This window comes from Tachyglossus aculeatus, chromosome 17 (assembly GCF_015852505.1).
Source record: "Tachyglossus aculeatus isolate mTacAcu1 chromosome 17, mTacAcu1.pri, whole genome shotgun sequence".
Taxonomy (NCBI): Eukaryota; Metazoa; Chordata; class Mammalia; order Monotremata; family Tachyglossidae; genus Tachyglossus; species Tachyglossus aculeatus.
The window spans coordinates 16921101-16933457 of record NC_052082.1 but is presented as its reverse complement, the minus strand read 5'-3'; the positions used below and the strand labels follow the sequence as shown (position 1 = coordinate 16933457).

The following is a 12357-nucleotide window of genomic DNA, read 5'->3' as shown; positions in this document are numbered from 1 at the left end:
AAATTTCTGTCTAACCTTGAATCATTATAAGTGTTTCAGTTTTTTAAACTACTTGTATCGTTTTAGAAAGAATGAAATTCTATGAAAATGGGCAAATTATTGCTGGTAAACAACTTAGTTCTCTGACTGGATTTCACCTCCTGACAGGTGCTGAAATATTAAAAATGGTTTTCATGTGTTTATGAGCATTCAGATTTGCCTTTCAGTACTGTGCCTCTGGCAGGGACATTTGTCAATATTTTTGTTTTGTGATTTGCTTTTAATGAAACAGGATATGCAAGAAAGAATATTCAAACTCTCTCCCCTTCCAGGGTAACGTCTTTTGGATCTGGGCTTATGGTACAGATAAACATCTTAATGTGAAATAATTATAATATACATATTTGTTAATCTTTACTTGAATTTTTGTCCATGAACTCCCAATTTTTCCATTTAATCTTTTACCATATTCACTTATTGGAAGAAGAGCATATTGAAACTGCTATTTCATTCAGCAAAAAACACAAAGAACAAAAGTTTAATCCAAACAATTAAAATATGACTACCTTTTCATAAAGGCTACAATTAACATATATTATGTAATTTTCCTATAAGGCTATTAATAACTTATGTAAATTTTAATTTCCTATCTTCCATAAGGCATGTTTTCCTGGAATTGTCCAATTTAATTATTGAAAAGGATAAAGGAAAATCTTTTGCAGTACAGAAACAGTGACCAAGGAAGAGAAAGAAGAAGGAACAAAATTATTAGGAAACACTTTGTGAATTTAACAAAGATAATATGTAATTAAGTTATTTTTATGGCCTGTGTTTATAGCATTTTTCCTGAATAATCAAATACTGGGAAAAGTTACTGAATGGACATTCTTCAAATAGATTTTTCTTGAAGAATTTCTTGTTCTGTAGAGTGTTATTACTGCAAATTAAATAGGATAACCTGATATCAAATAAAATATTCACTTATGGAAAAATACATCAGCACCTCTAGAAGCAGAAATTTATCAGCTTTTGTAATAAATATGAAGACATGAGGTAATGTAAAATTTCCTAACGTCAATTAAGAGCTTTCGCTAATGGGGTCCATTGTGTTAAGGTGCTGGAGTCTGCAAATAGCTTGCAGGAGCCTGGATTCTATTTTTTTTGGAAATGCCTTTCGCAATTACTTGCCAAATTATGGTCGATGATATGAGCCGATTATTATTTTTCAATGCCAAGTGTTTTTCAGGAAGGACTAAACAGAGGACATCACACTTCATTCATCTAGAACTTCCAAAAACAACCCCAAACAAAAGCCTGCATTTCCACAGGCGTCAATTTCACAATTTATCAGCTCAAAATATAACCTCTCAAATTCTCAGGATTTTGAAGCGTGCATGAGACAGCTCTCAGTTGGGATTAATAACATCAGAAAGAACACACAAGACAATACATCAACAGTATAAATTCAGAGGTACTTTAACTTTAAAAGGAGAATATATTTCACTAGAGAGCTGAGAGAGAAGAGGGACATTACCACTTCAAAGCAACACCTGAACACAATTTCATTGGCAGGGGGAAAAAGACTCTTTTGAAATTTCAGAGAGGCTCACTAGGACATAAATCAGTTTCCCTTCATCGTCACCTGGATTTTGGACAAAACAAGTATATCAACTTGTGTTTGCTTTCTTTAGCAATTCTTGTTTGAAATATGGCAAATTAGGTGTTGGTTGGAAGCCTTGCTCTATACAGAGCAATCTACTTATATCAAATCTTTATGAATTCGATCCATAATATTTCCATCCCTCCAAGACGTCCCTCAAGATGGAGCCAACTACCTACCTACCGGACTAATTTTTGTGACAGACTAATTTGTAGTCCAAATGAAGGAAACACACAAACTGGGTAAAATAGTTCCCTACCTTCCCTGGAAGCCCCATTAGTTGAGCCATTCAGAACAGAACTGGACAAAACACAGAGTCTATGCTGGAGGGGAAGAAAACAAAACTACTCTGATGGGGCAAGGTAAAGGTGACTGAATCGTTTTTGAGGGTGAGGTGTGGGGTGGTGGGAAAAAGGGTTGGGATGTGGGGGAGGACGTTAATTTGAATGATTCTAGGCTAAGAAAAGCCACCTCACTCTTTTATTATGAAAGGGAGGGTACTTGCTATTTTATAAATGTTCCATAGCTTCCCATTTATGTGCTACTGTAATTGAAAGCTATGGATCCTGGAGAAATTCCTAGTACAAACTACTTCTTCCACTCATCGACTACTCCGATGCTGGTCTCCTTTGATGATGTTCAGCTCTAAATTCACAGGGATAGCTAATATAGGTAACGTTTGTGTATGCAATAACAGGGATTCTGTTAGGTCTGTCATTTGAATATCAACATTCCCTGCCAGTTAACTTTTTCTCCAGAAAGTATTTATCGCCACAGGTATAACCCCTACTGACGCGAGGTACGTTCGGTGGGTATAGAAACACATTTTTCAATATGTTTCCAGGTAGGCACGTGAGACAAGGAGAGATGATGATTAAATCATTTGAACGTCTGAACTGGAGACTGTGAACTGAATGAAAGGATGAGTTGAATAAACAGAACACAGTGTCAACATCAAAATACTTCCCCAGAGAGGCTAAGCTAATAACTAATCATTTTACATCTTGGACAGAGTTAGAACAAGATTAAAGCTAGGCTTTTCAATTTTTAAGGTAGTTTACCTTCTGGCATTATAAATGTGTGTACGGATAACAGGGGAGCTAGAAGGAAATAGGACCAGGTGGTGACCTACCTAACACACATACCAATTTCAGAAACTCCTGCCAGAGATAACTGCAAATCCGAAGCTGTCACCTGTGAGCCACAAAACCATGACAGAAGTTTTTTTTTTTAAAGATTTGACCACATCGCACCTTCATATTTTTAGTGCCTTTTGTCTGGCTATGCAGCTTTCCATTTCAGATCCTCAATTGTCCAGCTCTTCTATATTAAATAAGAAGCCCTGCCTGCTTGTTAAATAGTATGAACAGATATAAAGAGTCAACTTTTCCCCTTCCCTCTTAAAAAGAGGCAAACCGGATTATAGCAAATAACCTTTAAGATAATTAACTGACAATGCTGCAACTAGCATAAAATCTTCCTTCAGGCGACACCTAATTTAAGTATTACTGGCACAAAGTGGAGACAGACTGTGCATCACCACTGCAATATTTACATAGCAGAAACCCACAGAGCAGGAAACGTGAGACTCAATGATGCACTAAATTAGGAACAACCATATTCCAGTGTTAATTTGCTCTCCACTCTATCCAAATCTCAGGTCCAAAAATTGGTACAAATACACATAAAATCTCCCACTTTTTAATGACGAACACCAAAGAGTTTTTGTGATTTTTTAATTACAGAAACTTTTAAAATGTATTTATTCTTCCCACAGGAATAATCTCTCTAAACTGCATTTTTAAAATTACACCTTGTTTTTCCCTGGATCTCAAATTATTTTTATATGACAATGCTGAACCCATATCTAAATGGCAAAGCTAATAGCCTTTTTAGATTTCTCTAATGCCGGTAACTTTTTTTAATGCAAGGTATAAGGGGAAAAAAAGAAAGAACAAACCAGTTAAATTCTCTCAGAATGTGCCACAGAGAAGCACTGTAAAGCATCAGAAATATTTGTGCCGACAAATAATTTCCTAAGGGAACCATTAATCTACACGAGCCATTTTAAACCATAGACAACAAACAAAATCAAATACCGTTCTAAATACTATTTTATATTAGGCATTAATAAAGCATTTACCTTTCCTAATTGCTGGTGTTCGTTAAAAGCCGAAATCAGTTCTTGTGCCCACTTAATTTTTTCAGTGGCTGGAGAGAACTCTTCCTGGACCACAGTAATTTGGTTAGGATGAATCACCTGCTTACCTAGAAGTTGATTAATAAAACCAGAAATATGAAACAACAAATAGATGTTCAAACAAAATTTTCCAACAATTTGAGACTCTACGGTAAATAACTACTTTCTTTTTCCTTAAAAGCGAAGCAGCAAGCAGGCAGCCTTTCATCTTTCTCCAGAACCCTATGCAAGGAGAAGTATAACAATGGATGTAATTGAATTTGTGGTTCTTTAAAAATACAACCCTAGTCATTATACATAAACTTCCATTTTTAGCTACAGGTGTAATGACAAGACCACTCCTGGCAATGAATCCTCAAATTGGAACCTAAATGTAAGGCCTAGTTCGAAAAAAAAAAAGGAAATTTAGGAAATCATGGTGACAAAGTGAGCTTAAATATCTAAATTGTGTGGAAAAAAAACAATTTTATGGGTACAATTTTCCTTACGTTCTGGATCACTTCTTAATTTTTAGAATTTGCTTTAGCAGCTTATTCTTTTTACTTTAATAAAGACTAAAGAAGTTGAACGTTCTACAGTATTAATTTACACTGTAAATTAATTGTAGCACTTAAGTTGAACTCATTTTAAGTCAGCATTCCATAGATTTAGAACTCTGAATTGATGACTTGATTAACAATTAAAATACCTGAATTATTGTTCGGAAGTATTTGTCATTATCACAACAGACTGTGCAACTACTGGAAAATATTGGTAATTTAGAATAGCCTAGAATTACTTCATAAAAAAACTCACACTGAGTTATTCGTTTTCTGTAGAATGAAAGATCTGAATTTTTTTTCAAGTAGCAACAGATACGAACCTTTTTGAACAAAAGAAAAAACAATTAAAACCCTCTCTCATTTTATGAAAAAATATAGGTATCTTAAAATACAAGTTTACCTAGACAACATAGGAGTTACTGAATGCCTTGGAAACAATGTATTCAATTTAAGCTATTTAATAACTGGGAAAACATGGATTCCAATAAGGAGTATATTACTATATAATGCAATGATATAATAATTACATAATCATATTTCATTACATGTCTGTTGCATAAAATTATCAAAAGTAATTTGCAAAGATGAGCACATTTTGGTTATTTTGGCATTCCACTTCCATTCAGATTTTAAAGCTCTTTAGTCATGTGGCATTTTGTTTACAACTACTTTCAACTTTCTAAATACAAAAAAGAGGGATTATTCTAAAACATATATTACGTTAGTTCATTAGTTCGGGAGTTATTATCACGCTCCATCAGGTATTTACATTTTTACTACCTCATTTTAAAAAGTCTGTTTTTTAAAGAGTTAGTGTAACAATTTTAAGAGTCATAATAAAATAATGATAAAATATGGTTTATTTTAAAATTTCATTTGGGAAAGTTAAATGGAGAAAACCAATGGCTTGTTATCTTAAGGTTATATATTCAATAGCACTAGTTTTATTTTTTTCTGCTAATGTAGGTCCTACAAGACTGTAAGAGCAAATACAAAAATACATTTGGACATTATAACCAGTTATAAATGATGAGTTTTTAAATAAATTAAATTATTTGAAGAACAGTTTCTGGCAAGAAACAACACTTGTGACGATAAATGGCATATTCTAAAAAGGCAGGGGTTGAAATTTTGTTGAGAAAAATTCAACCTTAACACTATTATCATTAACAAAGTCAGTAATTTCACTGCTCACTTTTGAGTCCTGTTAATACTGAATTTTAAATTTAGATAAAAAGAAAAATTAAGTCTAGATTGATTTAAACTGATAGCTTTATGCTATATAGGAATAGCATAAAGCACTCTGAAGGTGAAGATGAAAATAAATAACTCTCAAAGATACCTGGATTTTGGTCAAGGGAATTAATTCAAAAAGTGATCTGTTAGAGACATGTATAAAAATCTATCCATTGTGCACTTAGAGAATACATAGTAACAAATAACTAACATTCATTTAATAGTCCTTGAATTTCCTAATGTCATCTCTTAGGTATCCCTATAACTGGATAATAGACTTTAATGCCATGCAGGAATGAAGCAAATACCTTATACTGAACCATTATTGACGAGTTACTGAGAGGGTGCAAAATTGGAAGACATTAAAATTTATGACCATGAAATCCTTTTTACAGTAGCACTTGATAAATCGTGCTTTAAGTCAATACCTGTCAAGTCTTTTAGGTAACTGTATGATGGTGTCATTTTTGCCTTCTACAAAAGGCTGCAAAAAAGGGGGAAACCCATAGTGCTTCATATTTTTTATGTATCTACTCAGCATGCAGTATTGAAGAAACTGTAATGAATGTCAGCTGTTAAAGATTTATTCCAAGATTTACTTTTTGTTCTGTGGATATGCATATTACTGAAGTCGGTCATCATTTATACAGAGAATGCCCCGTTTTAAAAACCACCTGGTGAAAAAAAAAAATGTTGCTGTTTACTGAATCATTCAAGCTATGTGCCTTTTTTTTTAAGAAACAAAAGAGTTGTTGAAAAATAGCAGCTGAAAAATTAGTGGAGATCCCTATGGTAGGTTTAATAACTGCTTTTAGGGTTATGGACATTGTTTCATTTTCCAATTGAAGACTTTAAAACTATAAACTAAGTATCCTGACGCGGAAGTGTATTTCATTTCTTTATGCTAGGCAACTGTGTGGCGATTAACTGCTAAATGACAGGATAAACATGCCCTGAGTGTTGTAAAAGAGAGCTCATTACAAAGTAATTATCAAAAACACACAACAAATAAAATTAGCTAGAACTTATGATCAGATTAACATTATAGGCCACGGATCAGCACACCACTGTCATGAGGGAAGACAAGCCTGAGGAAGCCTAGCCTTCAGAGCCAGGCAACGTTCAGGATAGCCCACCTGAAGGGCCCCATCACTGCTCTCTGGGCACTGGGGCTTCTTCTTTACAAGATCTGGGCAGTAAAGTACCAAAAGGAGGTGGAGCATAGTTTATGCTAATGAGCTCTGTACCCCCTACGGTGCTTTAAACCTGGTCAGAAAGACAAATGACATGCCCTCTGGGGCGGAGTTAAGAATTAACGGGCTCGCAGCCTCCAAACTAGATGTAGATCGTGGGGGTAACATGCACTCTTCCCTCTGAATGAAGCCTGCATTTCACTCTGGGATAGAGGTCCACGTGGACCTCTGGTTCCAGTTTTCTCTTCTGATGGTGTAATAATAATGACGGCATTTATTAAGCACTTACTATGTGCAAAGCACTGTTCTAAGTGCCGGGGAGGTTACAAAGTGATCAGGTTGTCCCATGGGGGGCTCACAGTCTTAATCCCGATTTTACAGATGAGGTAACTGAGGCCCAGAGAAGTGAAGTGACTTGCCCAAAGTCACACAGCTGACAATTGGCGGAGCCAGAATTTGAACCCATGACCTCTGACTCCAAAGCCCACACTATTTTCACTGAGCCACGCTGCTTTCTCTAACTCTCTTCTCTAACCGTGTAACTGCCCTCTTTAAGCAATCCCTGGGTTTCTGGGAACCCCCTCACCCACCTCTGTGGTCTGAGGGGCTGGTAGCTTTGAACAGCTTTGAAGAGTCGTTCTCTTCACTGGCAGCTTTGACCGTGTGGGAAGTAGCAAGTGAGAGGAAGAAGCTATAAAGGGCCACGAGGACCAAAATGACACCATCACTGTGGAAGGGCACATGTTTTCCCTTCGATTGGCATTAATCCCTCTCTCACTGGAATTTATTGAGCATTACTGTGTGAAGATCACTGTATAAGTACTTGGGAGAGTAATAATAATGACAATAATGATGGTGGTATTTGCTAAGTACTTACTATGTGCCAGGTACTGTCTAAACTCTGAGGCAGGTACAAGCAAATCGAGTTGGACACATGTGGGGCTCACTGTTTCAATCCCCATTTTACAGATGAGGTAACTGAGGCACAGAGAAGTAAAGTGACTTGCCCAAGGTCACACAGCAGGCAAGTGGTGGAGCCGGGATTAGAACCCATGACCTTCTGATTCCCAGGCCTGTGTTCTATCCACTACACCGCAAGAGAGTTGGTCTGGCCCCGTCTTCAATGGCTCAGACCGCTGGACAAGGAGTGTATGAAGTCACATTCAAATGACCACCTGTGACTTCAAATTTGGTCGATGCAAGATGTTTGGGCTTATATATGCTAAAATTCTTGACTCTAAATTCCTATTCAGGTTAAACCAGTCACCCACTGAAATGCATTTCCTCAGCTTCTTAGTAATTGTAATAAAAAATGGCTAGAAGAAAAACTTCCTTTTAAACAATTTCCCCTATTAAAAAATAAAAATACATTTTACAGTAAATTTCTAAAGCCCATATTTCAAGAATATCTTTAACAATAAACACAAACAAAGGAAGAAAAGAGGAGGGCATTTTAAAAATAGAGTCTCATTGTGTGGATGTCACACAATAGACTTCAATTGCAAAAGCTCCATCTTGGGCAGCTCTCTGGCTAATAGAGGTGTCCAAGCTATCTGATCTACCAACCACTGGCTGTCAGTCTACATAACAGTACTGTGTTGTAAGAATTTTACTGGGTTTGCTGCTTGCCAGGACTCTTAGGTGTCACCAGGTGCATAGACACTTACGTGCCGGGAGGTGGGGGGAATGAGGAAAAGGAGTGGAAAGAGGGGAAAAACATCACACAAAACAGCAGCTATTTCACCGGGTAACATTTCTAGGAAATTTCTCTCCCCCGCCCCGCAGAGAATTCCACTTAAAGCAAAAGCAGAGGAAAATCTCAACCAAAACACCAATCAAATTTTAGGAGGGAAAATGAAGTTTGGGGTTGCAGGGAGGGAGAATGCAATAGGTGAGGATTGCTTTTCAAGGCAGTCCCCAGCCCCAGGATCATCATTTCTACAAAGTACAGGTGGTGGCCATTGAACCAGCATGGTGGCCTTCCCACACATCTGCAAGGTCACAAAGCGGAATGTTCAAAGTCCATTCAGGGTTGAATAGATCATTTTGCATTTTCTGGAGCTTCAGCTAAATCTAACTCAACACAGCCTGTTAGAGGCATTAATGGGACAGGATATCGTACCAGTGAAACCCATGGAGGCTCCCTCCCTTGACTGCCTGCGAAGTCCATCTTCATCTTGGAAGTCAATATAGACAAGATCTATAGCTTGCAGGCCAAAGGCTTTGGCTGTGACGATGATCTTTTGCCGGGCATACAGGATATCCAGAGTCTCTTTACTACTTGTCGCACCTGAAAAGTGTTATTGGATCAATGAAAATATTTAACTTTGCAAAAAATTCCTAAAAAAAGATAAAGTTTCGCTAGGGATCTGTTTGCTCTAGATTTGCAATCCAGTGAAAGAATCATTTTAGAAAAAGACGAAGAGGATGCTGAAGGAATTAAATCACTAAAGGGATTTGAAAAAAGAATCAGTTCAGGTTCACGTCTGTATAAACCCCTCTATATTTTGTACGGCAGAGTTGTTAATGGTTATTATTGCCACCGAGGCTAAAATGGTCTCAGGTGATAAAATTAAGGTAAACAAGGTCACAAATTACTGTTTTCATATTTTTTTTTTTACTTTAGAGTGGACCAGAAAAGCAGGCCTTGTGCAAAGCATTATGTAGGTAGCTGTGTTGCCTTTCAAGGAAATGGTTAAAAATTCACACTGAGAGCAGAATTACACATTCCTTGGTTGCGATTCCTGTCATTACTGATGTCCTATGCCAAATGTTTAAGCTTTAGCACTTAGATGGAAAATTTTGAATGCGGTTTTCTTTTTTAGAGGGGCACAGAGTCTCTCGAGTTTTACCTAGGTGGCACAGGGATGTCCACTAAGCAATATTCTATTACAAACAAGGTATTCAAAATCACTTTCTGTTTGCTTTTTCCCTATTGTTACTGTTCAGAGGGTCACTATAAAGCTGTCTAGATGAATCCTTCTCACTACTTGCCATTTTAACTGACTCTGAAAATGGTTCACTTCATAAATATATCATAAATGTCCACATAGGTTTGTATACAGATACAAACTATCATGCAGAAGTAAAATGTGTGGGATAGGACAATTGTTTAAAATTTTTTTTAGGGCAATTCAAGATTGATTGTTCTCATGCAATAATCATTCTTAAACATTACCTCAGACACAGCAAGAAATACATTTATAAAAGAAAAATCAGAGGAGATTAAAATTCTCAAATACATCCAAATTTGATAGATGCTTAAATAATCAACATCCTTAGCATATATAATGCTTCCAAACAAATGGGAAAACAAAAATTTAAGTCTTCCTGTCTCTAAGAGACTGTTCAGGTGAATTGACAATTTGTTTGCATCAACAATTTGTGTGATCTAAACCTATCTTGGTAATTTAACAGGCTGTTAAAAAATATAATTGTTTTCTCCATGAACAGAGAAATTCCAGTGCTTTAGCAGCACTGAAATAACGGCCCTAAAGCTCCCAGGGGACCAGGGCAAAAAGTCAGGGAGAAAGATGGCAGGTGAGAGGTGCAAATAAAAAGGGCTCAAGCAGTAAGGATGACTGCAGTTCTCTGAACTCTATTACAGGGACAGGAAAATAAGTGAATGCGAATGTTTTTCATAGGGAAAGTCCCCTTAGAAACATTTAAATTAAATACAGAGTTGAATGTGTGCAACCTATGCTGGCCCGAAAATCTTCGCCTCCAAAAACTACTGCGTCTAAATGAAGACCGACTTGGGATCCTTTCTCTAAGGTTTCTTCACAGATTGCCTGAAAAAGAGAACAGCAAAGTCATTTCTGCTGAAATGCAGGCATGGTTGAAAACCATAAACTAGACCTTGGTAACATTTCCTTATGAAAGCTTATCTTTAGGCTGAAACAATCAAGATTCTCTCAAGTGAAATATAGTCAATATTATTAAGATCGCTATACAAAATAGTTAAAGCATGTAGGTAGTAAGTATTTTCTTTACCATTCCACATTTGCTTTTCAAAATTTCAGGGTAAATTTATGAAAACCTTTCTATTATGCCCTGGGAGTTAATTCAAATTTTTCCTAAAATAATGCCCTTTTTTTATTTATATGAAAGATCAGTGTAACCTCACCTGACCCAGAGCGACAGAGTGCAATAAACAAGCCAGGATACATATTTTCTTATTTGAGTAATCTAAAAATGTACCTATTACTCAAGAACTAAAAGTCAAAATGCAACGTCATGTAAAAATGTATTATTGTTCTTGAGCAATATGCTTTTACAATTGTTTTAATATAAAAGATGATAGTTTACATTATTCATATATATGAGACCACATATATAGAAACAAATACGGTCACAACCAGCCCTCTTCAACACTCCCTTGTGATGTGGGTGGGGAAAGAATTATTCTATACAACTGAAATACTTTGGGAGATTCAGGAGTTATTGGGTGGGTTAACTGAAAAATTTGTAGGTTCAAAAGTCTACAAAACAGCTTGAAAATGAAATTTCCCATTGTAGGCTGATACTAGGTATGATCACATTTTTTTTGGCAGCCCTCTGATTCTCTTCAAAGATATCAAGGTGAGCTACAAGAATTTAGGGTTTGACTATTGAAACACCCAGGCACAAGGTGTCTCGGAAGTTCCTGAAACACTGGTACGACATCTATTACACTCATTTTCCAATAGTCTGAAACTTTTTTTTAGAGCCTTTTCTGAAGCGACTGACTCCAACATGTGCCTTCATTTCCTCCCCATGGCCCTTTGTCATTACTGATTTCTTTCTCTTCAGTCCTTCTAGAAAGGCTGGGCTAGAAATTCTGACTAGGTGACACGAACTGGTTAAATTGTATGCACATTTAGGAAAATTCCAAAATTATTTATTGATTATGAGAAAAAATAATGAAATGGCTGCTTATGACTAGGAAAGAAAGAGTATTAAAAAGGGCAATTCTCTATGTTTCTGATAACTTTCGGTGTAGAGACCAGTTCTAAATATATAGGCTGAAAAATGTTTTCTGTTCTCACTTGACAAATTAGCATACATACTTGTAAACTACATGTACACTCTCCTATGTAAACTCAGACAACTAACCTAGCTTAGTGAAAATTTTCTTGGGCAAAGAGATGCTGAAATATGAGATGTGAAAGATGATCTACAAGCAAGATAAATAAAAACCAATTATAATGATTCAAATAATGTAAATTGTAAATAGAAAATAAAAATAAAAAAATTATTATTGGAATAAACTCTGCAAGGTGATACATAAACCACTGTCTCCCAAACCATAACTAGGATTGTCTTACCTTAAAATTGAGTAAACCCATTGCAGTTTCCACAAAAGGGATTAAATTCATTGGTTCTACAAGTACTCGGCCTTTTAAGTGGTGTACAAATTTGTCTGTGAACTAAAATGGGAACAATGATGGTTAGAGAAAAATTAATCTATAAACTTTTCCTTGTCATCAGGCAGCAACCACAGAAATCTTTCATTTGACTGTCAAACCCTTTCATGAAAGAGAATGAAATGAAAACATTTCCTACAAA

General features: G+C 36.1%; 1 protein-coding gene across 1 annotated transcript in view; it reads right to left on the bottom strand.

The window, feature by feature from the left end:
- Window positions 1-12357, bottom strand: part of CLYBL (citramalyl-CoA lyase) — a 192252-nt gene that overhangs the window by 10435 nt on the left and 169460 nt on the right. Inside the window, exons 4-7 of the mRNA XM_038758796.1 lie at window positions 12117-12218; window positions 10508-10601; window positions 8933-9100; window positions 3783-3907 (exon numbers count right to left, since the gene is read on the bottom strand). Coding sequence (XP_038614724.1) covers window positions 3783-3907; window positions 8933-9100; window positions 10508-10601; window positions 12117-12218 — 489 coding nt within the window. The remainder of the gene's footprint in view (window positions 1-3782; window positions 3908-8932; window positions 9101-10507; window positions 10602-12116; window positions 12219-12357) is intronic.